At 41.2% G+C, this 26,556-nt stretch overlaps 1 protein-coding gene across 6 annotated transcripts in view; it reads left to right on the top strand.

Moving 5' to 3' along the window:
- The window catches only part of MYO16 (myosin XVI), a 539,667-nt gene that overhangs the window by 491,556 nt on the left and 21,555 nt on the right, over positions 1-26,556 (top strand). For 5 of the 6 annotated variants that reach the window (XM_075590716.1, XM_075590715.1, XM_075590717.1 and 2 more), the window contains 3 exons: positions 12,032-12,154; positions 14,736-14,873; positions 24,131-24,222. In XM_075590716.1, coding sequence (XP_075446831.1) covers positions 12,032-12,154; positions 14,736-14,873; positions 24,131-24,222 — 353 coding nt within the window. The remainder of the gene's footprint in view (positions 1-12,031; positions 12,155-14,735; positions 14,874-24,130; positions 24,223-26,556) is intronic. The other variant, XM_075590718.1, reaches the window with a different exon arrangement.

Here is a 26,556-nt window from a genome sequence, read left to right as displayed (position 1 = left end):
GAAATTTTTCTGGGGGAGGCTCACGGATGCAAAAGTGAGGTACCCCCACGTGTTCAATTCGGGGCATCCCATAAATGGTCTCAGCTGGTCTCGGTTACTGGGGGTGATGTATCATGTAACCTGATGTGAAAAATCGATATGTTATGTGTACGGGTTATGCCACGAAAATATTCAGTATGTGAAATTGTACCATACTATGTCGTTCCCCAAGCGAGGGCGTTGGGTGTTTCACCAGGGGGAGAGTGTAGCCAGGTCTCCCCAGCGCTACCGCACCCCCCTCACCTGACTGCCGATCGCGGGGGCCGCCGCGTCCAATGGCGGCTCCGTTCGGCAGTGGCAGGGGAGAGGGCGGTCAGGTCCCGGCTCGGGGGTTGCCGGGGACGCGTGCGGCCGGTTGCCAAGGCCGCACGCGCATCTCAGGGCTCCCGGAGCCGGGCGGATAGGGCGCCGCCATGTTGCGGCAGGTCGCGCATGCGCAGTGAGTCCCCGGCGGCCCGGAATAGTCGCGCATGCGCAGGGAGAACCCTAGCGCCAGGGAGCAGTTGCGTGAGGGCAGGGAAGGCGCAGGAGAGTCGCGCGAGAGTAGGGGAAGTTAGTGAGAGGTTGCGGCGGCCATTACAGGTTTGTGTAGGCAGAGGGAAGGCACGCACGCAGCCTCAATGTTATTGTAAGTGCCCTGGGACTACAATTCCCATGAGGCATAGCGAGGCAGGCACCAGGTGCTTTCTAGGAGCCAATAGGGTTGTAGGACTGCCCTGGAGGGAGAATAGATACATTTCCCGGGCTTTGGTGAGTCAGTTGGAGCAGCGGAGCAGAAGGGGAAGGAAGGATGCAGGGAGTGAGTGCAACTCCTGCATCCAGATAGGTACCCTCACCCTCCAGGTAGGCCCCAACTCCCCACCAGGTTAGTGGGTAACTGATAAGGGACGGCCCCAGTTAGGGACTCTGCCCTTAGTGTGAGTGCTGTCTTGTCAGAGTCACAGCTATTAGTGCTGTGAGGTCTGACAGGCAGGCACTGTGTTTGTGCAGCACGGTTGCTGCACGGACCAAGTAAGTGGCTGTGCGTAGTGCAGGTAGCTAGTTATAGGGAGGATTAGGGACTAGGGTAGAGGTACACCCCAGGGCCCAGTTAGTCCCCTATGACACCAGAGGAAGCTGTATGGTATAGGGTTGGCCTTAGGACAGGGAATCCTTCACCATAGTTAGAGCAGCAAGAGGGTTGCTGTCTGATCGCGTGTTCAGAGACTGTGTTAAAGAAGCACTCCGGCTGGAGATTCCTTTCCTGTGGATGCAGAGGTGCACCCACTCCTGCAGAGAGCAGTGCAGCACGCCGTGGGATCACTGTGCGGTGTTGCAGAGCTCCAAGGATTTTCCTGACCTGGACTGGTCAGGGAGGTATTATATATATTAAGTGCACCACCGGGCCCCAACACAGGGAAGCGCTATCCCTCACACTCATACTGGTCTTTATTGCTATGGACACTCAAGAGACTGAGGGGAATGTGATGATGGACATGTGGGTGGGGGATGGTACACAGTTGTATTGATGCACTGTTATTGATATAGTGTTTTGAAGTAAGGTGTTGTCATTGTTCATTCAGTAAACCTGTTATCCATAATACTGTGTATGTGGTTTCTGAGTGGGTTCCTATGTTAGGGTCATTCTACACGTCCATAGAATCCTACATAGGTGGAGGCGCTGAACGAAGATCCGTTCCAGAGGATTCACCCCAGGCTCTCATTAGCGGAGGCTCAGACTGCCTGTGAGCCTGCAGGTATACGCACCACACCGGTAACAATACATGTTCTACTCACCCACACTACATATGAGATTGGGTGGGGTGGAATACCCGTTACATACCCATAAGAGCATAATGTACTCAAACACATGAATAGTATATATACAAATGGGAAAGCAGTGAAAAATAAGAGTACATAATTCAATAAATAAAACCCATAAGACAATACGTACAACAATGACTAACAAACATATAACACACACAAAACAGAAGTGTCACACAGACTGAGTTTATGATAAACCATCTCCAATAAAAATAAAATATTTTTGCCAATACACATGTGCAGTGCATTGGTTTAATGCATATCTGTGCAATGAAAATTCCAATTAATAAAGCTAATGTAACGATGCTAGTTTTCCGGGATGTTGTTTTTGCATATGATTTAGCTTTGTAGATACCCGTTAAATTAAGGAACCTATTTATGTAACGTCACATTAGTAGCCCAGATTTAACAGAGCTCTGTCGATCTAACCCATAATCTGGCACGTAGCTGGGGAGCTGGAAATTAAGGTGGTGATACTTCTTCCTCAGTGACAGAAGCAGGCTTGAGGAATGTACTGTAGCTGGCTGAAGGAAATTAAGTAATGCAGTGTTAATTACATATATAGAAAGTGTGAGTTGAAAAGGGAGATCAAAAGTGATTAGTGGATATTGAAAACTGTAAAGAGAAAATCAGAGATAATATCTTTGTTTGCAGTTTGTTCTTGTTACAGTACATCTGATTTGTTCAATAAAAAAAGACATGTCTTCTGTGTGACATAGAATGTGGACAGTTCTTATGGCAACACAGCTTTGGTTACAGTTCAATGAACGCATGAGAGCAATGGAATGTGCAAGTACATCATACGGATAATGCACATTGCTGGGTAACATTTGGTGAAGATTAGTTTTAAATCAAATCCCGTATCACACACTCAATTCTTCTCCTCACTTTTAAGGCTTTACGCTGTTCTGCTCCTCCTTACATCTCAGCCCTAATTTCTGGCTATACACCATCCTGACTCTTGCGTTCTGCTCAAGGATGTCTTCTCTCTACCCCTTTGGTATCTAAAGCCCTCTACTGCCTTAGACCTTTCTCTCTGACTGCCCTACACCTCTGGAATGCCCTTCCCCACAATATCCACATTTAATTCCCACCTGAAAACACAACTGCTTAAGGAAGCATAGGAGTAGCTCCATGACTGATAATTAACACCTTATACATAAACTTTGGCTCCTTGCAGACGCACTTACCAGAACACCCTCCTACTGTCTCTGTACGTTCTTCCTACCAATCAATTTGATTGTAAGTTCTTCGGAGCAGGGACTCCTTTTCCTAAATTTTACTTTTATGTCTGGAGCACTTCTCCCCTTTATGTGTTATTTATATTATTTGTTATTTATATGATTGTCAATATTACTGCTGTGAAACGCTATGTACATTAATTGCACTATATAAATAAAGACATACATACATACATACATGCATACAGTACATACAAACAAGTAATGACAAGGTAATAATCACTGATTCCTTTAACTACTGTAAGCCCACTTCTGCATTATATTGGAACACAAATAGAATTAAACATTTTGTGGTCTGCGTATCATGTTTCACGAGACCCTTTGTAAAAAGTCTGATAATTACGTTTTATACATTTGATGCAGGGAGTTTTATTAGACCTTCTATAAGGTGGAGTTTCTTGATGTAAAGGAGAGGGGGGAGAATGGTTTAGGTCAGGATACAAAACTTGCTACATCTCATTTTACTACTGTGTTTCAACTCCTCTAATAGCATCTACTCACTTTTCAGATTAGTTCACAATGCAGAAGATGTAGAAGATGCGGAACAAGTCGTAATTAAAAATAAAAGTGTTATTTACCTGTCTCCAGACCTTTTTATGCAAAACTAATGCAAAAACTCACTTTATCACAGAATAAAATCCAATTGCTTTCTATTGGATCTTTTTGATAATAAATATGCAGTTATTTGTTGCCGTAGTTTTTCAAATAGTGGACATTAATATCTCTTCCTGTCCCACAGGACCCTATTAAGGGATGCATCTACAAAATTTTGGCAAATGGCAATTAAACTCTCAATATGTTTCCTACAGTAGCATATCCATCCACAAATATGTTTCCATGGCAACAGGGCTACTAATCATATTGGATATACAGATGTACAGTAGCTTTTCCCCGCCATACCACGGCTGTATGCAATCACATGAGCAAAGAGCATCAAATGAATTCCTTTCTTGGATGCTGCTGCAGTGGTAACTTCTATGTGTGGCCAAAATGTTAACACTTCTTTAAATATGGTTTCAGATATGATAGACAATGTCATCTTTGAAGGAGTTTATCACAGTCCTGCAGTAGTCCCTCCAATTCTTTTGGGCATAAAAAACTCCCCACAAAAAATCCAGAAGTACTGTATGATGTTTCCTCTAGGACCTGGGGGGCCTCTAATAAAATGTAGTCCACATATTTACAAATAATAACTCCAAAACAAATACTCAGTTTTCAAAAGTCCTATTCATCAGGCATTTTTATTTGTTTTTAAAAGACCATTGATAAATGAAAAAGAAAATTCTGATTACAATATAAAAAGTCATATTTACATTTTTAAAGGTCCAAAAATTAAAAGACTACGTATAAAGTGCTGCAATGACTTCATGATATACAAAGCATCCCGATATGCTGTATCTGAATTTCCAGGCTATACCTTGAGGGGGGGGGGGTGGGTCGAGGGGGGTTTAAACCAAATTTCCTTTGTAAGTTTGATGGTTTGGCTAATGCTAAATTTAACAAGTCTTCACCTTTTATAAACTCATTTTATCCTGTTTACTAACGTCGCTCTCCCCCCTCTGTAATGAAACAACTGCAGTACATGTAATACTCTCATTTCTTTTTAGGTTAAATGATAGTGTTGGCCGTTTGTATTCCTTCTTTTGTATTTTCCTGGTATACATACTATAACTGAGTGGTTCCCAAACTTTTTCGGTCCAAGGCTCCCTAAGGTGATCAGGACTTTTCCACGGCGCCCAAAGTGAAAACAAAGTTGTATATACATACTTAACAGTTGGAGTGCGCAGTCTCTCACACAGACTCTCACTCTCGCAGACACTCTCACACTCTCTCTCTCTCTCTCTCTCTCTCTCTCTCTCTCTCTCTCTCTCTCTCACACACACACTCTCTCTCTCTCTCTCTCTGTCTCTCTCACACACTCTCTCTCTCACTCTCTCTCTCTTACACACTCTCTCTCTCTCACACACTCTTTTTCTCACACACTCTTTCTCTCTCACACACACTCTCTCTCACACTCTCTCTCTCTCACACACTCTCTCTCTCTCACACTCTCTCTCTCACACTCTCTCTCTCACACTCTCTCTCTCACACTCTCTCTCACACACTCTCTCTCTCTCTCTCTCTCTCTCTCTCTCACACACACACACTCTCTCTCTCACACTCTCTCTCTCACACACTTTTTCTCTCACTCTCTCTCACACACTCTCTCTCTCACACACTCTCTCTCTCTCACACACTCTCTCTCTCACAATCTCTCTCTCTCTCACAATCTCTCTCTCTCTCTCACACTCTCTCTCACACTCTCTCTCTCACACTCTCTCTCACACTCTCTCTCTCTCACACTCTCTCTCTCACACTCTCTCTCCCTCTCACATTCTCTCTCTCACTCACATTCTCTCTCTCTCACTTTCTCTCTCTCTCACACTCTCACACACACAGACACACACTCAGTCACACACACTCAGACACTCACATACACACAGGGGAAATCGGAGCAGGGGGTGAAAATCGGAGCAGGGGGGGGGGGAATCAGAGCAGGGGGACAAGGGGGAAGCAAGAAAGGCATGGAGCACTACTCACCACGTGCTCCATGCAGGAAGAGGCGGACCTCGCTTTGCAAGCTCGTATAGAGCTTGCTGCGGGCCAAAATAAAATCCTGGCAGTGTGCCAACATGCTGCCTGGCGCATCGCGAGTGCGCTAAATGCTGTCACCCCGTGGTGACCGGGCAACAGGATTTATCGAGGTGCACAGCCGCGCAGGGGGCCCGGGCCCCCTGACTAAAGGGCCTGAAATGCTAGTACCCCCTGCCGCCAACAGAAATCGTGGGTCCGGGACAAACATTTTAAGCAGGCCCCCCCCCCCCGTGTCAGCGGTATTGCCCGCCGCCGCCCCCCATTTGATGAGCCACCATCTCTTTCCCCCCCCCCCTTCCCATGTATTTCTCTCCTTTCCGTCTCACCCGCCCGCCTGGCATGTACTGTACTTCTCTCCCCTGCTTCTCACTCTTACTCCCTCTTTTCCTCACTCACCCCCTCTCTCCTCTCCCTCCATCAATTACCCCACGCTCACTCATTCTGTCCTCCCCCCACACAATTCCCCCCACAAGATATATACCAAAAAACTTCCCACACCCGAATACATACAAAAAAATCCCCACCCCCCAAATATATACAACCTTGGGGATGATGGTCAGGCTGGTGGGTTGCGGGAGGGGGGTGTGGGCCGGTGTGCTGCCGGTGTGCTGCGGGGGGTGGATGCTGATTGGGCCGGTGTGCTGCGGGGGGGGGGTGCTGCTGATGGTGCACCAATGCTGCCGGGGGGTGGCGGTTTTGGCCCAGGGGGGGAGTGGCAGTGCTGCTGGGGTCTCCCTGTGCTGCTCCTCCAGCGTGCTCCGGGCCTCCCTCTTGCGCCGGAAGCTAACCCAACTTCCAGCGCTGTCAACAGGGTTCAGAGGTTTTTTTTTCCATTAACTAGCAGCCCTTGTTCCCCGCTGCTGGCGGCACTGATCGTGGTGCCCCTCTAGCCAAGCCACGGTGCACTAGGGCGCCACGGCGCACAGTTTGGGGACCACTGCTATAACTTGTGCATTCTCATGTCCTGCCCCATTCTTTTAACTTCAGTAAAATACATATTTTCTATTGTACAATTGAGTCATTTTTTTTATTTATCACACAGTTACAGCAATTGAAATCAACTTAAAATGATGCCCAAATTGAGAATCATCCATTGGCTATTTGCCCAAAGGCTTCAGATTTCAATATGAGCATGAGATATCCTAATTACATAGTTTGCTAATACAGCAGCTTCCAAGGATGGAGAGGACATATTTAGTCTTGTCCACTTTATAAGTGTCAGTTTGCATAGTTTCTAAATACTGGGTCCTATAATTTGATAATGAGCTCAAAAAACAAATCTCTTCCAAGAACTCTGGAAATAAGTACTTCATACAGTAGTTTTAATTAACATAACATTTCATCTCGTCATTTTCTTCTTAATGAGCCTACTCGTAGCACATTAAATCTAATTCTGCATCTTAAAATACAACCGTTTATTTTGCCAGTTTCCACTTCCATTTCATGGTAATGTCGGGAAAGTGAAAACATATTCTACAATTTAAAACAAAGTGGTAAAAAAACAGTATTGATCTCTAGTAGTATTCATTAAATTAAAAACAATATTAACATCACATTTAATTTAAGCGCTAAATACATTAATGGCGCTATACAAATAAAGACATACAATACAATTTGAGCTTCTGTTTAGTCTAAGTTAAATAAATTGCTTCTTCCAGAGAATTCATAATTTAAAGTACTGTAGCTTTTAAAAAGCAAGTAACATCTTATGATGATTATGTAGAGCCAAGGTGAGTTACTGTACATGAAATTTTTTTAGTAACAGAACCGTTTTGAGCTTAATATAACTACGAAAACATTTGTCTGATTTATTGACTGCACAAAGATTTTTTCTTTTTTTTTCTAATTCATACTCCAAAATAAAATGTAGAAAAATATGTACAAACTAGCACTGAAACCATTATAGCCAAAAATTGTATACAGTATTCAGAATAAAATTCACGAGATAGCATGGACCTCAATAAATTCTCACCAAATAAACACTGAATTGAAGGGAGAAAGCATTTTCATGGTAGAATAAACCAAATGTATTACATTCTCTTGCATCTTAAAACATCAGACAGGCAATGTCAGAAGAAAAGAAAATAAAGACACCAAAACTGTGTAAACTTAAAGACCTAGGTCCGGATACATCAAACTCTGTTAAAGTGAAGTTAATTTCGCACCCGATAAAAGTACGGGTCATATTTTTGAAACTTTATAATGGGATTCATCAAAATTGCAGTAATACTGTACTTTACCGGGTGCGATATTCGGGCCAAAATCGCGATGTGGTAATTAATCCAATCGTTAATTATGTGTTAATTACCACATTGCGAGTAAAGACGGCAGAACCAGTCCAAATCCATTTCCCGGATTTTCCCGAGTTTTCCATTCAAAATTTGTCCGCCATGTAAAATCCGCTGACAGTTTGTTAGCTTCAATCCTCGTGGATTAATCCTAAACTGCCATTGGATACAATTGACTGGGGGATTTTAAGAATGCAATCCGCGGATTAATTGTCAGTGTAAAAAAAAAAAAGAAATCCACATAAGGTTAATCTTTGAGACTGATCCACAGAAATCCGTGGACCAAAGAAACCGGCAAATCCAGGGGGATCCAAATCCCCCAAAAAGATTTGCCCATCTCTAATCGTGAGCACACTAATACTATTTCTAGTAGTTTCTAGTAGGCTTCTGTAGTAACTATTATCACAGAAGCCCGAAATGGCAACGTGACGCCGCATGGCACCATGACATTACGTGGCGTCCTGTTGTTACGCCATTTGATGTTGCGGAGCCATAATGATGAGACCATGCAGGGGGAGAAGCCAGGAGGAGACAAGATGTCGGGAGAAGAAGGTAAGAGAGGCCCCACGCTCTCCCTTCTGGCAATCAGTTTAATTGTTGAGCAGGAGAGTGCAGGGTCTTTGTCATCACGAGGCTTGGTGCAGTGGAACCAAGAGTATAACCATCACACTGGCCCTGACTAAAGGGCTATTATGTACTTTAATGTATTTAAAGTAATATTGTATCATCTATTCAGGTTGGTTTAGTTTATCTTGCATATATATATATATATGTATACAGTATATATATATATATATATATATATATATATATATATATATATATATATATATATATGCCATGAAATATATAGGAAAGATAGGGCTAATGCCTGTCTGAGGAGGTGATAAAATATTTGAGGAATTTCTGCTATTAATCCAGTTCCGATAAAAATCACAATATATGTACTGTATGGCTGTTAATACCAACAATTTGGCGAGAATGACTGACTCCACATTCAATGTGAATTTCAAGTCTGAAAAAAAAAAGACCCCCTTTTTTTTTTCTCAACGTGGGCTTAACAATTCTTGCCATTCTTACAATCAATCACTAGCTTTTTAATTCTACAGTAATGTATACTGTACTTTACGAGGCGGTTGGCATACTGTAATTTTTATTTGGGGGTGGGGGTTCAAAACATTCTGGTGACCTGTTGAAAAGATTTCTTTGACCTAATAATCCTGCATACACACACCCGGGCTGGCAAAGCTGCTGTACAGTTTAGTACCATAGCATACCCCCCCCCCCTCACACACACACACACACACACACACACACACACACACACACACACACACACACACACACACACACACACACACACACACACACCTAAAGTATTTCAACTGCTTATCGACACCTCCCCCAAATCCATTCATTAAATCTGGGACCACACCCCAATACCCTCTTGTATCTCCGGCAGGAGGGGCAATGCGAAAAAAAGAGTGATCGCTACTTAAAGTTTTCTTATCGAACGCTTCCACCCATGAACGTCAGGTGAAATTTTTTTAAAAATCGTAGTTTTAATTGAAATATTCATATATTTCTGCTACAGTCGCCATGTTATCTGCTGCAGCATTAATTGCAGAAAATATTAAAAATGCATACTGTAACTACAGTCAGGTTTTTTATACATGTACTGTGTACACATGGTGTCCAGTCCAGTCAACAATTGTGCAAGGATTCTGTAGGAATGTAGAAAAAAAGCACACAGCTTTGAGTTTTATAACTTTTTATTATGAAACGCCTAAATTTGATAATGTCTTCAAGGTCAAATAACAATGGACCACTGTGGTACTGTAGGCCTGGTATTTATCTGGTTTTAAACACATGCAAATTGACACAGTAGCACAGAACTGTACACATTACAATTCATTAATTTCTGCCACCTGGCGGATATGTGAAGAATTGCACCCAAAGAAATCCGAAACCATTAAATTAAATTAAAACAGATCAACCGCGGTAAACCGCGGGTGCCTGGTGGCGTGAAGGTGGCGTAAACGCGGCGTTAATACCGCATGGAATACAGCAGAGCACATGAAAACAGATTTGTGATTTGTTCGAATAACGGCCGCTGCATCTGTGTAGTTAACACCTTTTTGATACAAGTTTGAGCAGTATTTCAGCAGTGTAACTGTTTTGTAGCTCTGTTACTCAGCTACAAGTAGCCCTGTTACTCAGCTTCAAGTAGCCAATTGTTTATGCTACATGTGTTTATAGTCTTAAATATGTTTACTTTGTGGTTATCTTCTCCCCCGTAGCTTTCCACTGTTATCAGTGGTTATCCTTTATCTTTTAGTTAGATCCATGGGAACTAGACATTTGCCCTCTCTGTAACAATCTCTAGGAATTATGACATATATATGAATATTGTTTTCCTTTGAAGTGTCATGTATAGTTTTTTTTAATTAATATTTGTTAATCTTGTATTATTGTATAATGTCTTGCCCTGACAGTTTAGTTTTGTGTGCTTTTTGCATAGAACTGCAGACCTCGTTAAGGGTTTTTTCACCTGTGAGGATTAGTGATACACTTAAGCAAATAACCAATGAACTATGCTCTAGTGTCAGTTAAAAGACTCACCTGCTATAACCAGCCACGTACCATAGAGGAAGGGAATCGTATTCACAAAATGCATAGGGCATTGTGGGTACGCTCACACTAAGTAAACACAATATCACCTGGTGATTTGTACATATCTGGAGGTGCATGGCACAACGAGACAGAGCAGTCACGATGTAAGGTTGCAGAGTGGATGCAGAGGCAGACCTGCTTGGTGCTTCGCTACAACTAGGGAGCATTAGAACACATCCCTCCCGTCACTTCCCCCCTCCTCGCCTACTGGGACAGTTCTGTCTGTGCGGGAGGCATAAGGCTTCTCCGCCTGTGTTGGAGGTGTAGTGGAGTGGATCACATCGAGAAAGCAACCATCCACCTGTTGTCGCCTTTCCCAGCTCGGAGTAGTAGTAGCAACAGACGCATGCAGGCACCATTCTTGGAGTACTCTAACTACCTGCCCATGCCTCAAACTGGTCATATATGCTTTAAATAATTGTTTTCCTGTAAGGGCATTATTGTCTATTATATTGTTCTTTTTATAAGTAAAAAAGGTTTTCACTATTGCATGTCCATCGACTTTGCAGTTTCTTTTTCAAAGATCTTACCGTGCGATCTCCCTGTTAGAGGTGCACAGAGAGAACGAAATTTCCCTACACAGCTCTTACAGACAATCTCTGTTCTTCTGTTAATTTTTTTAATACAGTATTGACCGCTAAGGTAATGAAGGGGTTAACACCGACTGTGAGGCCTATCCACCCTCCCTGGGGCAACTAAACCCTTCATCCACCAACACTACACAGGAATGGGCGAAAGTACTATTAGCCAAAGATTGCTAATAGCACTTTTGCCCGTTGAAATAATCATTACAGTGCAATACAATAAAATACAATCATATAAAAAATACATTACTATAAAAAAATACTCTAACCTTTTAATCCACTGATTTGTCACTGTGGTAATCTGTGCCCTCAATGGGTCACAGATAGCCACATCGGCAACAATAGCCACCCAACATTCCTCCCCCCACTAAGGAGAGTCAGATAGCTATAAAGTTTACACAGAAAGCAGCCAAAGAAAGAAAGGAAGTCAGTTGACACATGAGAAGAAAGTTAGAAGGCTGGAGAAGGAGAGAGAGGCGAAAATAATTGGGAACATCATAAGGTATTAAAGGAAAGTGATGAGAGAGAGAAAGATGAGGGGAAATAGAGAGATGATGGGAAGAGAGAGAAGGGAGTAGGGGGTGAGAGGAGGATTGGAGGGCAAAGTTTGGTTTCTTAGAATTCCTGAGCAACGCTAGGTACATTCGGCTAGTACTAAATATGAGAAAAAGGTTTAGAAATGAAATGTTCCTCCATTACTCAGCATTGTTAAAATGTCTTAAATTAATATTCATTACTGTATATTAACTCAGCTCTTTTCCTTTTTGAGGTGTTGAAATGAATATGAACATATGTAGTGGGGAAGATTCTGTAATGCCAGATGCCGAAGATAAAAATGCAAATAAACAAGACAACTCTGTAGCTATTGAGAATGGAAATTCGCTATCAAATGGTAAGTGAATTCTATTTGAGAAAAAGTGCAGTATTTTATGTAGTATTTGGAAACTTTTTCATCTGAGTTAATATATGTAGAATCATATGAGCAATCACAAAGTACACAATAATGCCAGTTAAAATAAATGACACCAACAAAATCCCTACTAGTGACTTCAAATAGTTCTCTTCACAGGCCTCCACCCACAAAGTTGTTGAAATACTGTAGATTATATGTTACAGTACTTTATGGCCCAGGCCTACTTGTTTTTGACTCCTACCACTTTAAAACTGTTAAGCCACAAGTAATCCTTTAATTGCCATAGCATAACCTCTCTCAATAAATGCTTCATAATACACATAAGAGCTAAAACATTATCATCCACCTTCATGAGGGTACAACTACAGTAGTTTCCCTGAAATGTTTGTTTTTACCTAAACAATAATCTTCAGCAGAGGCATATATTTTAGCTTAATAGAATTTCCGAAAAATTAGAAGTTTGATCAAATATTATTTGCAGTACAAACCTACTGTATCTGTTGAGTATTTCTACATAATTGATGAGTGTAAATATTAAAAATTAAAAATGTATTCGTTTTTGCATAAAAAAATATTCTCAAATTGCTCAGATCAAATAACATACAATCATAGCTCATGACATTGTTTATATTTCTAGTCAAAGCAGAGACCAAGACCCCATCATAGGGCTTTCACCCCCATAAAGGCTGAGGGCTGTCTGAGAGGAACAGGGATTTAGGCATCTCTCCCCTCTTCAGTCTTGGGGCACTTGCCAACAGGGAATACCCGAGAAGGAGCTGTCAGCCTCCAGGCTGACTGAGGTCGGGTGATGCCTGGTAGCCCAAGGCCTCCCCTGCCCAAAGCCAGGTGAAGAAAGGAGGCAGAGTTTAAAAGAGCAAGGCCCAGACCATAAGGGACAGACATGTTAATGCACTTTTTGAATGACTCACAATAGTCACCTTCCTGTCATTCCTTCTCCATGGATCCATATGTTACCCCTCTATTTCTACAGTCTATAGTGGTTCCTGGGTCCTTCCTTCCATAGTACACCATAATTGGATCCTTTGAATAACCAGATGAGACTTGTGTATATATAAACTGATGCTTAATGACCCTTGGGCAACCTTAGCCCGATGGCCCTTACGCTTAAAAAAAAGAACACGCTATATATATATATATACTGTATATATATACACATACATTACACAATAAATTAGGATATTGCACTAGTGTCCCTTGATCTAGTTCCAGTGTTCAATGTAGAAGCCCCATATTATCATTTTATTGCCAGCAGTGTGTTGGAGGTCTGTTCTCAAAATGGCGTCTGGTCACATTGCAGGCATGTTAAATGTGAAACCTTTGTGGGGTATGTGTGAGTAATACACAAAGGATACTCAAGTTGCAGGAAAAGGCCTCCCAGCTGTCTGTTATCCAATCACTCTTTAACAGCCCAGCAAGTATCTGGATCTCTCTTACTTCTGCTCATAACACACTTCTCTTTGTTTGAAGGTGTTTTCTTTCTGCAGCCATCTCTCACTTTCTCTCTCTTGACTAGCAGTCTCCTACAAGCCTCCTCTTTCACAATCTGTGAGTGTCAGGCTGTCTTTTCAGCCCCTCACACTGTCACTTGGGCTGTCTGTCTGTGTGTCTCTCACCTAGCATGACCTATCTGGGTGTCCTGTCCCAGATTGACAGTTGGACTCCCTCTGTGTCTCTCAAACAGACAGTTTGTTTCAACAGTCTGTTTTTCTTCTTATCTAATACCAAATCTCCTGTCATGTGTTGCCAGGCAGAGCAAGGACAGTGTCCCTTATTCCTTTTCACACCATGTTATAGGTGGAGAAGATTAACTCTGTATTGATCACAGTATACATATATTTGTAGGAGGGGCTACACTTATGAAATCATACTATTCAAAACTGCCTTTGCATTCGCCTTTTTGGGTGCTTTTAGAATAGGTGAGTTAGTGGCAGCATCCAAGTTTAGCAGGGTCTTTGTCTTGCTGTATTGGAACCTTATTATCAGCAGTAACACGATAGCATGCATAATACACCGATCAAAACTAATCAGGCCTGCAAAGGGGCATGGGTGCATCTAAAAATGCACAAAAACAAGAGAGAGCAGCGACTAGAAGGGAACAATGTTTTTTTCCGATTCACATAGATTTAACTACATTGACAAGATTTGAATGTCAGAGTATCTTTAAGTGCTTAATGCAAACTCAGGAAACGAACCCCCAACATTTTGGGGTGCACTCTTTTTGGAATGGTGCGGCAACAGCAGCGGCAGAACAAGGTCTGCCGGTAGAGCAGATCAAGGAGTTGGGGAGATGGAAATCGAACTCATACAGAGCTTATATTAGAGCATGAACAAACAGATATAGCAAGGCTTAGTGTCGTCTTTGGTGCTGCTGCCCACTGCGGTCATGCAAAGACTTGACACTGAAGGATTAACGCCGCAGGAGACACTGTCCCCGGCGCCGCCGACTTTTGCTTCTTCGTTGACGTTGCTAGGGACAGTGAGTCTTGCTACCCTTTTAAATGACTTGTGTACAGCCTTAATGTGTTTTCTATCTCCGCAGTTGACAAACCCAGCAAAGGGAGTGAAGTTTGGCTGATAGGCCACTCTTTTATTCACTGGGCCCGGGAGAGGGCACAGAGCAGACTGTGTGGTCTGCAGCTAGGCATATCACAAGAGACAAAGAACATACAATTGCTGGGTAAGAGAGTTACAGTACAGTATGTACTGGGTACATTTATTACCAATCATGGCAAAATCTCCGGCAGACTATAAGAGTAAGCCAGATGTGATCATAATCCATCTAGGTGAGAATTAACTTGACACAAGAACTGTAAGTCACTAGAACTGATCTTCCAGGTGCAGGCAGACTGTGCAAAGGCCTTATGAAATGGTGCAGTAATAATTTGGTAACAGATTATCCCAAGATTAGGAAAGCTGGAGAGAGATTTCTAATTTCATTAGCAGTCACCAGTTGTGTATATATCTCCTCAAATATCTCTCCAAATAAATTAGAGAGACATGCTTGTGCTGAAAAAGGTGCACACCTGAGCGATATGCTAATGGATATGCAAAGTATATCTAAATGAGTCCCGTGTGTGTTCTTTTTTAACAATCCACAAACAGATTCTTAATCCATTTGCGGATTGTTACAAATTCATCCGGAAACGGACGTTCTTTGTCTCTGACAAAAACATTTACGAAATGGCAGATTGCTCATTTGGAGAGGGATCCATGGAAATCTGCAGAGCAAAGGAACCGACCGGTCTGAGGCAGATTAAAATCCGGGAAAAAAGTGCTCGTCTCTACTGTAGTAGGCACATTAAGCTTTTATGAGCACAGATCCCAGTATAACTCAGAATATCACAGTTTCTATAGGATTCCATGGCAATGTTGGTGCCTCTGACATGAGAAAGTACTGGAAATATGACACTACTTTCCACCATACTGTATGTAACGCTGTTTCCCCCACCCCTTGGGAGATGTCGCCATTACACTGTGTAGGTTGGTGCATACCTGCTGGCTCACAGTAGTTCTGAGTCTCCGCCGATGTTGTTGGGGAGAACAGTGCTGGTTTCTGGGGTACATTATAGTTGCTTATCTCTGGATACACAGAGCCTCCATCTGCCGCAGGCTCCAGATGTATGGAGGCAATTTCCTTCGGTAGATACAGTTACCTCTCCCCCAAGAAAGATTACACTCTAGGCCGGAGGTATATTCAACTGGATCAGGTTTATTGTCCTTCTGTACACACACAGTAACACATGGGCCTCTGCCCACTGCAGTTCACTGTGGGTCACCAATGTCCAGATTGTCCCTGGACATACACTAAAGGTCAAGGGCCCCCGCAGCAGTCCCTACTCTTCCCTGATCCTCTAGCAGGGCCAAGGGAAAGGTAATCACTCACTCCCCCCTAAGGGAAGAGGATCAGGGTATGCCAGTGTACAGCAATCCTGTGTGTTACCTGTCTCTCTCAACGGTAGAGATACTACTAAATTTGGGTGGTGCAACTCCTTAAGTACAGTAGGGTGAAGATACCATGTCTTAACCCAGGATTGGGCAGAACACAGACCTAGTCCCACCTCCTCATAATTGGTCCTGACACTCCCTGCTGTTACCAGAGCTTGCATGTCAGGGATTGCAGACTGGTAGCCAAACTGTAACGTGTAGCTCATCATAAACGAAGCGCGACCGCGGTGCTGAGGTAGGGAATTGGTTAACGCCGATCCACAGCCATGCGGGCGCGCCTAGGATGTAGAGTAGTCGTTCAAGCCAGGTCAGGATTACAGATAGTAGAATAGTTAAGGTACTTGCCAGGTTCAGGAGCGGAGAGTTGCAGATCGTCGTAGTTCGTAGCCAGGTTCAGGATTGGAGAGAGTCGGATATTCGGGGTACGTAGTCAGGTTCAGGATAGGAGAATATCGGATCGTTGGAGTACTTAGCCAAGGTCAGGACTGGAGACAGGAGAATGGTCGTACAAGCCAGATCATGAGTGGAGAGAAGCGGAGTCCAAGGTGCTAGCAGGGTTCAGGCAACAAGAGGTTAATCACAGACAAGGTAAGGCAAGGATTCAGGAACAAGGATGTGGCAAGGCAAGGCGTCACAATGACTATGCTCAGCAATGAATGGTTGTAGACTGAGGGTATAAATAGGAGGAGCCTCCAATTGCCAGCCAGGGTGGAACCAGGAAGTGAGAATCGATTGGCTGTTGGTGCACACAGGTGTGCCCTATGATGCAGCCTAATCAGGGTTGAGGGTGGAACTGCTCGCGCGCCATCATGCGCACGTCACGGAGGCCAGGGGTCGGAGTTTAGAGCGCACATCACTCCCACGCCGATTCCTGGGACCAGTTGCGCGCTGACCCGCGCTCGTCATGGAGGTCAGGGTGACAGTGATGGGGTTGGGGTCTGAATCCGCGGGCTGTTGAACAGAGTGTGCAAGGTCCGCGTGCGGGCACTAGGACCATGAAACCGTGCATCCTGGGTTTCCATCACGGAAGGCTTGTTGGGGTGAGGAGACGGTCTGTGACCGCCAGGTTGGCGAATCCTCACACAAACCAGACATGGCTACATGTAAAACAACAGAAGGATTGTTGATGTCCACTACTGTACGTCTATAAATAATAAGAAACATAACCTATCCTTTGATAGCTACAGAATCATGTGTGGCCACCAATTTAAAACAGGTGTATTATTATGCCAGTAGAACGCTTGTGACAACATAATCTATGATGCATCAAATATTCTGTAAATGCTAGCCAGGTAATATGCTAGGTTACAAAAGTCCCACCCCATTACAGGTGATCATGTAGGTCAAAGCCTTTGGTTATTGTTCCATAAATATTTATTGAACAGTTTTAACACCTACCCTGGTATATACTATTATGAAAATTCCTAGCATATTCGCAAAAAGGCAATTGTGCACTGTAGGTTAACATACAGTAAAACTTCTAAAATAATACTTTGGACCTGTGAAATTTAGTACTATAGATGATATTAAGTTTACATTAGATTAAATAAAAGTTACATATGTGCACAGATGTGATATCCTATTGTTTACACAAGTGCATGTAAAGGAAACTTTTCAGAATGTAATCAACAACTTAATTTATCTTTCCCAACTGCGTTGGCTCTCATTTAATAATAGTTTATCTATGTTGACGTACTTCAATGAACTTTGCACATGGAAACTTTACTTATTTGATAACGCATCTTATCTAAGTGCCGCTAATAGAAAGAGACAGATCAATCACTGATGCCCTGGCCCTAGATCAAGGCTTTCCATTGATACTGCATGAACCCTAACATCGTAAGCATGTTACATTTATTTTTTTAACTCTTAAAATACTGTTATGCTTCACATAGAAAATCAGATGTAAAGCATATTTTCTATTTGCCAGTTTCTATTGTGCAGTGACCAGCTCAATAGGTTAAAGTTCATGTAGCAATGTTATTAAGTTACTGGGCCATAATGTCTCCAAAACAAAAGAGCAGCTGCCACTTGCTGAGTTTTGCAGACATTAGGGCAGGGGTACTCAACTTCAGTCCTCAAGTCCCCCTCAACAGGTCAGGTTTCTGGGTATCCCAGCTTCAGAGCAGGTGGCTCAATCACAGGCTTAGTCGAAGATGCCTGTGATTGAGCCACCTATGCTGAAGCAGGGACTGATTGAGCCACCTGTACTGAAGCTGTGAACTCCTGAAAAGCTGACCTGTTGGGGTTGCTTGAGGACTGAAGTTGAGCACCTCTGTATTAGGACACCATTGACATTTGCAATTTCAAGCACTGGTAACCCCAAAGTCCTACATACAGTATGTTACACCCACATCATACTAATCTCATTTAGAGCAGCTTGATGATTGAGGACAGAATTGTGTGGATTTCATTTTTTTTCTTTAAACTTTCTTGAATATAAATAGTGTTCTATGTTTAACATGCTATGATCCATGTTATATAGATACACATTTCATGTTAAAATACACATTTTTTTAAGTAACATACTACCATGTGATTTATTTCTGATGATACACATAAATATACAATACATATTGTCACAAGGTATTTGAATATAATTGTTGTTGCAAAATTAAGTGAGATCATTCATCCCTTTCCATGTGAAAACAAAAGTTGATTCTTCTAAAGTATGACATTATGGACAGAATTTTAAGCCAGCTTTTTATGTCCTTTTTGAAAAGTAGCATTTGCTTCTATTGCTTAACTCTAAGAATAAATGATTACACATCATCAATATTCCATTTTTGTCTTCTTCAAGCTGTGCAACAATGGTCACAAACCTCATATGATAGTGACATTTTTCATTTGCACTGACATTCAATACAGGTACTTTTATATGTCCTTACTGTTTCTTCTGCGACCACTTGAAATGCCTAGCAGGTGATGTTTCTTTCACAAAATGTTACCACTTTAATACTGTATGGTGACCATTAAATTGTAGAGATGCATCTAATGTAGACAATGTCTTCACTTTGTGTCATGTCATAAAATACTTAATTTATATTTCTATGGAAAACCAGAATAAAAGAAAAACAACATGATTAATACTTTTAAAAAATACTTCTTACAACTTCTTTTTTCTAAAGATATTTTGGGCGCACCAACCTTGAGTGAAAAATAAATAGATAGTTAAATGTGATTGGCTCTGTTAAACTTAACAATGAAGTAGTGTATAGATTAAAAGTTGGCAACATACAGTATTTATCCCTTATGTAATATTTCTATTCAACAGCAAAGTTCATACAGTACAGCTACATTTCAAGGAGTGAAGTCATGAAATCTGTTACTGGAATGATTTCTAGGAACTGTGATTCTGTATCTTGGAAATGCATAACCTTAATCACAAGCCCACCAAACAATGTACACATGTACTGAAGATATACTGTAGGCTTCTTAGTTGTGTCAGAATGAACGTGTCTTATGTACAGAATTAACTGTAATGTTCCTTAGGGCTGTTCTAAAGAGGGTGCGCTTGCCGCGCCGTGCACCAGTTATAGTGAGCTGTGGTTAGTCAGCCTTTCTATAATAGGGCCGCGCGCACACGGCAGTGAGCGTGGAGACAGCCGACGGGGGGGAAGATAAGGAAAAGAAAGATTTTGCGCCGCTACCGCCGCTGAAATGTATATGTATGTGTGTATGTGTGTATGTGTGTATGTGTGTGTGTGCACAATGTTAATAAATATTTTATTCTTACCAACGTGTCTTTTTTAAATAATAATAAATAATAAATTACACATATACATACATACACACGCACATATATACACACAAATATACACTGTGACAGAAATCAGGGGATGGTAATAAATTCCATATATAGGGCTCCCAGGATACTGGACAGCTTCTATCCTGTTTAGGCTGGAAAGTGCAGCCTCAGAATGCATGCACTCCATCCCACAGTTTGACAGTTGCTGGAACTGAGGGATGAGGGATCCAGACCAGAGTTTGTCTGCTGCCTGATTTCTGTCACCTGTCCTGCTAGACAGAAATCAGGTATTTAAGGCTGATTTCCTGGTTCCTCTTCCCTCTCCCCAAGAGACTGGAGGCAGGAATGCTGCTGGAAGCAGAGAGGGGAAAAGCCTCTCCCCAAACAGGTCAACTCATTCTGTTCCTTTTTCTCAAATTGTAAAGATCCTTATTTTTGTTTGTTGGAAGCAGACAAGCCGCCCCAACCCCAGTCAGGGTGAATCTTAGTTAAGTTATTGCTCAGATGAGCAGGGTTTTGTTTTGCTTGTGTTTTTCTTTTGTATTCAGTGTGGCAGTCTCAGTGCCTGGGACTGATTAAACCAGGCAGTAGCCTGTTTAAAGGAACAGCACGTTACACCTCGTCATTTAACCTACCCTAAAAGACCGTGTTCTAGCAGTGCTGGACAAACGACGGAGCCCCGGAGTAAGCCGTTTGTCACAACACATATACAACCTGTCGCTCCCGGCAGCACAGACCACCATACACACAAAATGTGTGTGTCACGTGCACGCGCGTTTGCACAGGCACGCGCGCGGCCGCACACAGTATATTATGGGCCTTAGAATAGAGCAGAAACAAATATGTAATAAGTATTCCTATACTGTGGAAATATCGTATTATCTTTGCAACAGTTTGTACCCTTTGCTTTTAACAATAAAAAAGATAACCCAGAAAGTAGAGAAACAAGTGAACTTAAATGCAACTTCAGGTATACAACCACTGCAAACATCTTAGGCCCAATTCCACAAAACTCTGTTAAATTAGGAGTCATAATAGATGTTACCTTACAAAGGGACGAATGTTATGTTCCCTGAATCCACATGATATTCTCAAAGCTAATTATATGCAAAACCAATTATTGAGCTTATTAGCATAATGTTAACATAATGTTATTATTATTATGTTAACTTATAATAACGTGCCGTTAACTTCACGCCCAAAGTTCCTCCTATATACAGTACCCTAATGTTCTCTTCCATGCCCTATTTACAAATGACCTTGTTAATGCTGTGGTGGTCATATGATGTCTATGGACTTTGTTATGTTGTGTTGTTAAATATAAATCATTTGCACTAGAATTAACAGTTCTAGGCAACATTTTTATATATGTATTACAATAAAGGTAACAAAGGAACAGCAGATGTAAGTGAAACTGCTACTTAAAGAACTGTGTTTACTGAAATTACATAAACAAATGTAATATTCTCGTAAACAAATACAGTACTGTATCACACCTTCAATCCCCCTTTTGTTCACATGTACATATACAGATATATAGAAATGGTAAAACTACAAGTCAAGTGGCTTACATTTTGTCTCCACGTACTGTACAGTACCATCTGCCCAGTTGATTACGTTCCTGAGGAAATTGTACTGTAAATCATCAGCATTGTCTAATTCTGGTGTCACTTCAGAAAATGTTGAGTGCTCAACACTTCTGATTTCTGATACAACAGCACTGGTTGATGTATCAGTCTGAGCCACTGATGTTAAAATCAAAGGTTCCAAAGGTGTTTCTTCTTGATTTAGAGGAGGAGTCACCTCAGAGTTTTATAAAAATGTACTGACTGCTCCTTGTACTGTAAAGGATAAAGGACCTTTATGTGCAGTAACTATTGCTGGTACCCATTTATTTTGATCTCTGTAATGCCTTTCCATTACCGTTTGTCCTATCTTGAGTTGGCAAGAAGCACTAGCGCCCCTTGAAATACTTTGAGTTGTATAGGGGGTTTGGCTAATGTGCACACAAGAGGCCATATAAATGCCAAAATAGGCCACAACTCTTACAAATATCAACCCTTTTGCATGAGAAACATCAATAACAATACATACTGTATATAACAATATACACTTAAAATACATTGTACTAAACATATAACGAATTACATGGACATATTATAAAAACATTAAACTCCATGGCCCTGCAGTGAAAAATCACAATACATAATGAAATAATAAAACATAATGAAAAGGGAAAAAAAGCAATAACGTATAAATAAATAAACAATGAATGATAAATGGGATGAATAAATATGGAGGCAGGTGGATAAACTTATTTGAGGAAGGGGTTAAGTTCTTTCATCTCATTAAGCCCCTGAGGGACCTTACTAAGAAACTTGAATATCCAATATTGCTCCCTCTGCTGTAACTTCATGTCCCTATCACCACCCTTAGGGTCCCCGGGGACCACCTCCAGGCCCCTAAATCAAAGTCCAGCTTGATTTCCACTATGAAAATCCAAAAAATGCTGAGCCAAGTTATGATTTTTTTTACCCTCATTAATTAATCTACTTGCATTTTTTATTCTATTAACATGCTCACCAATATGAAGTTTGAGAGCTCTGATACTTTTGCCAATATATTGAAGTTCAGAAGGACAATCGATCACATACAGTATATTATGAAGCAAGTGTTGCAATTTATGAATTTGGGTACTTGTAATTTCTTCTCTGCAGTTATAACTAGGGCAGATTTGTCATAGGACATGTATTTGTACATGAGGCAACATCCACAATAATAATTAACAAGGAGTTGAGGGCAAAATAGGGTCCGAAATATTATTTAAATGGGGACTCCTAAGTGCACGGAGTGCCAGAATATTCTTAACACTTCGAGCCTTTCTAAACACCACTTTAGGTTGTTCCAATAGATCATTTTTAAGAATAGGATTCATTTTCAAAATGGGATTAGCCCATGCTGAAAAGTTCTAAATGTGCTCCCCTTCTGATACCTAAGGATAAGGAGGGTATTATTCAGAGTGGCGGAATGTTGATCCCTAAAGATAGGAGTATCCCTGCCATGGGTCCTGGTGTTAAGGAGGCAAATCCAAATGTAGGGACCAGTGCTGAGGGTACAAAGCCCAGAACCTCCCTAGGATAGTGGTGGGAACTACCAGTGAAGAATACCTAATGCAACTGTATTCTTTGCCACTCGTTATTGTCTAAAGAGAACATATCCTTACACGAGGAGCCCAAATTAATGGAATGAATAAAGCTCTAGTTTGTACAAATAAAGTTTCTGGTGCCCTTCATTACTGCCATCTTAGCATACATACCCAGCCAGCTCGACTGCCAGCACCATGAGAAGGTGAATAGAGATGCTGATCACCACCTTAATAAAAATAAGTAATACCGATGTGGACCTCTTTTATGAGCTGGGTAAATAGAGGTTACACCTACAGTGTAATACCACATTGTTACTGTGCCTTAATGAAGTTTGATGACTCCAGGCCTTGTTATTTGTTGTAATATATTGTTAATTCTAATAATTCACACAAGAATTGTCAGCAGCTATTTCTATGTGTACTGCAATAAAGTAAAACAAGGCGAGAACAACAAATTCAAGTGAAGCTGCTGCTTAAGGAACTGTGTTTATTGATTGGTGTTAACAGATTTAAAATTGCAATAAACATGTCACAATTGTATTTTATTTAGACATGGTCAGTATGTTTACATCCTAAGCAAAATATTTGTTTCGATGGGTGAATATATTAAACACCTGCGTGTTTACAAATGCAAGTGTTGGCATTTTCACTATTTTGTTTTCAGTGAATGTTTAGTCTTCAACTCCGACATGATAATAACTTAAATGTTCAACTCAAACTACTGTACTGTAGATAATCCACAATCGATAGTTGACTGTGCTCTTAGATTTTGTATAATGGGTTCCAACATTATGCTCCCCTTAATGGCTCCTGTGCTGTAATTTAGGTGTTGTCAACTGGTCTTCAGAAGACCATGCACATACAAGCTTTTTTAGAAGAATCAGATTTTCTGGCATATTCTTTATACGTGTTATTGAGGAATATTGAATCTCCAAGAACAGTTTACTGGGTAGTAATCCTCAAGAAATAGTAGTGACAGACAACCACTTTAACTAAACCAAGATGAATCTGCTACCAACTATAAATCATATACTTTGCTTCACTGTGTTTTGTAGGTTTACTAAAAAGTTTAATGTTTGTTTTCAATGTGCTTTAGATTTATCTGATGAAGATATGAGCTTCAGATTTCGGAGCAACAACACAACAAGCTCTTCCACATCAAGAAATAAGGGAAACCACAGTAGTCAGGTAGATGATGCCAATAATATATTCTTTTTAAAATAAATACATATTTTTGCTGTTCTTATATATATATATATATATATATATATATATATATATATAAATACATATATATATATATATATATATATATATATTTCTTATGTACACTTGGGAACACATGGTAACTGTTTATTTTGATATTAGTAAAGTCCAGCTCAGTGGGTTTTTCACAAATGTAACTTCTCTATGAGTAAAATGTTCATATTCTTGTACTTACAAATTCATTAATCACAAGGCAACTTAAATCCATGATCTTTCATTATTATTTTATTATTGGTCTCAGCGCTTTTTCTGTCAAGATCCCTAGTAGGTTTTTTTTTAGCTCTGGGAATTTCGCCCTTTTTCTGTGTTTAGTTGATTTGATATCTTTGAACATAAATAAATAAAATCAATCAACAGATTTATTTTTTAATTTCCCACTGCTCTCAAACTTAAAAATGCTCTGAAACTACCTGTAAACAAAAAAAATCTCAGGATATTTTGATTACATAAAACACAGCGCTGCACATGCACATGCACCGTACCATTGGTTGTCTACAGCCATTTTTGGTAGGGATTCACTAAGCTCCGATAAGGGATATTGGAGCACAATCTGTGTTAATGGTCATTCACGTTAATGGCAGTTAATTTATGTATTTATTTATTTATAAAATGTTTTACCGGGAAGTAATACATTGAGAGTTACCTCTTGTTTTCAAGTATGTCCTGGGCACAGAGTTAAGATGACAAATAATACATGGTTACAAATATAGTTACATAAGTGAACAGGGTATACATTATATACAATACATACAGTAGCATGCACAGTTAGAGATAATATATATTATACTGTATTTGTATGTACTGTCGCGGCCGAGTTTATTCAAGCATTTGCCCGGTCTCGGCCGCGACAGTAACCGGGCGCGCGTCGGGGTGTCCCGAACGCGCGCCGAAGCCTCGGAGGAGCGGCCCTCCGATCGGGGCTTCTCCTTCGCCTCTCCGGGTCCGCCGGGCCCCCCGGAACCTCCCACCGCCGTCCCAAATATCACGGCACACCAGGGCTCCCTCGGGGAGCCCTGGGCATGCGCGCAGAGGGCGCAGGCACCCGATGAAGCGTGACCGCGCATCGGTGACGCGCGGCACGCCGAGGGAGTGGGGCTAGCAAGCCGGGGCATCCCCCGGCTTGCGGAACTAGCCCTGCTCGAATAAATCGTGTCGGTAGTGTAGCAGTTACAGACCAGGTTAAAATGTGAGACAGCTTTAGTTTTGAAAGAACTTAGACTGGTGGTGGCTGTGAGAGTCTCCGGTAGATAGTTAATAAAGATCACACTCCAATATCCCTTATCTCCCCTCCTCCAAAAAAGCCTGTATTCATTGTCTGGATGGAAGTAATGCCCCATTTATAGATGACTTAATTTATCTAACACCTCTTTTGCATATAAAGATCACTAATGGCTATTACAGCTATGGTAACACAATGCTGTTTCCGGGCAAAAATATGACATAACGTAACTTTATAACCCTTTGAACATACATATTAAGGCATACCGTGACATTAACATTACGAGAAGTTACTTAATGAAGCTCTGTGGATCTGGCCCTATATTTTTAATTTAGATTTAATTTTGTGTAATTTTGCAGCTTAGCATTTTAGAACCAGCTCTAGGTCCAAAGAGGAGCAAATCATTATTCTAGAATCTTATATTATCTTTACATTTATATAGTATTCCCTTTGCTTTTGTAAAACTTGATTTAGTATAGCATATCATAAAATCACCCAGAAACCCGTTATTACAAGTGACTCAAGGTATTTATTATGCAGTATGGTTGTAAAACTCTTGAGGAAGATAAGTATCCTTATAAAAATGTAATTCTTACAGGTTTCATATATTATATGATCATTTTATGCATCTATTTCCTTTATGCTTTCTAGCAAACTGACAGTGGAAAAAGGCGGAAGATTTATGTGATGTATCAGATTCTTATAACTCTTCATTTGAAAGCTTTTTCATTTCACAGGGAGTCACAATGTTCACTTGACATAGACGTTGCAATCACTATTTCAGTGATTATGTGTTATTTCACAGTACAGTATGTTCAAGAAACAATAGTGCTGCAACTGCCAATTCAATGGCTTACAGTAGTTTGCACTTTTTATTTTCTATACAGTATACCAAACGTTTACTGTAAGTACCTCACAGTCTTTTCACTTAAAGTGGAAAATTCAGTTCTACTTACAAGTATTGCAGCAGTTTTTAAGAGACAGGCCCAAATACTGTTCATCACACACCGTTAGAGTTAATATTGCACCCAGTAAAA

This window comes from Ascaphus truei, chromosome 3 (genome assembly GCF_040206685.1).
Source record: "Ascaphus truei isolate aAscTru1 chromosome 3, aAscTru1.hap1, whole genome shotgun sequence".
NCBI lineage: Eukaryota > Metazoa > Chordata > Amphibia > Anura > Ascaphidae > Ascaphus > Ascaphus truei.
Note: the sequence above shows the minus strand (reverse complement) of the source record. Positions and strands in the feature narration are given on the sequence as shown.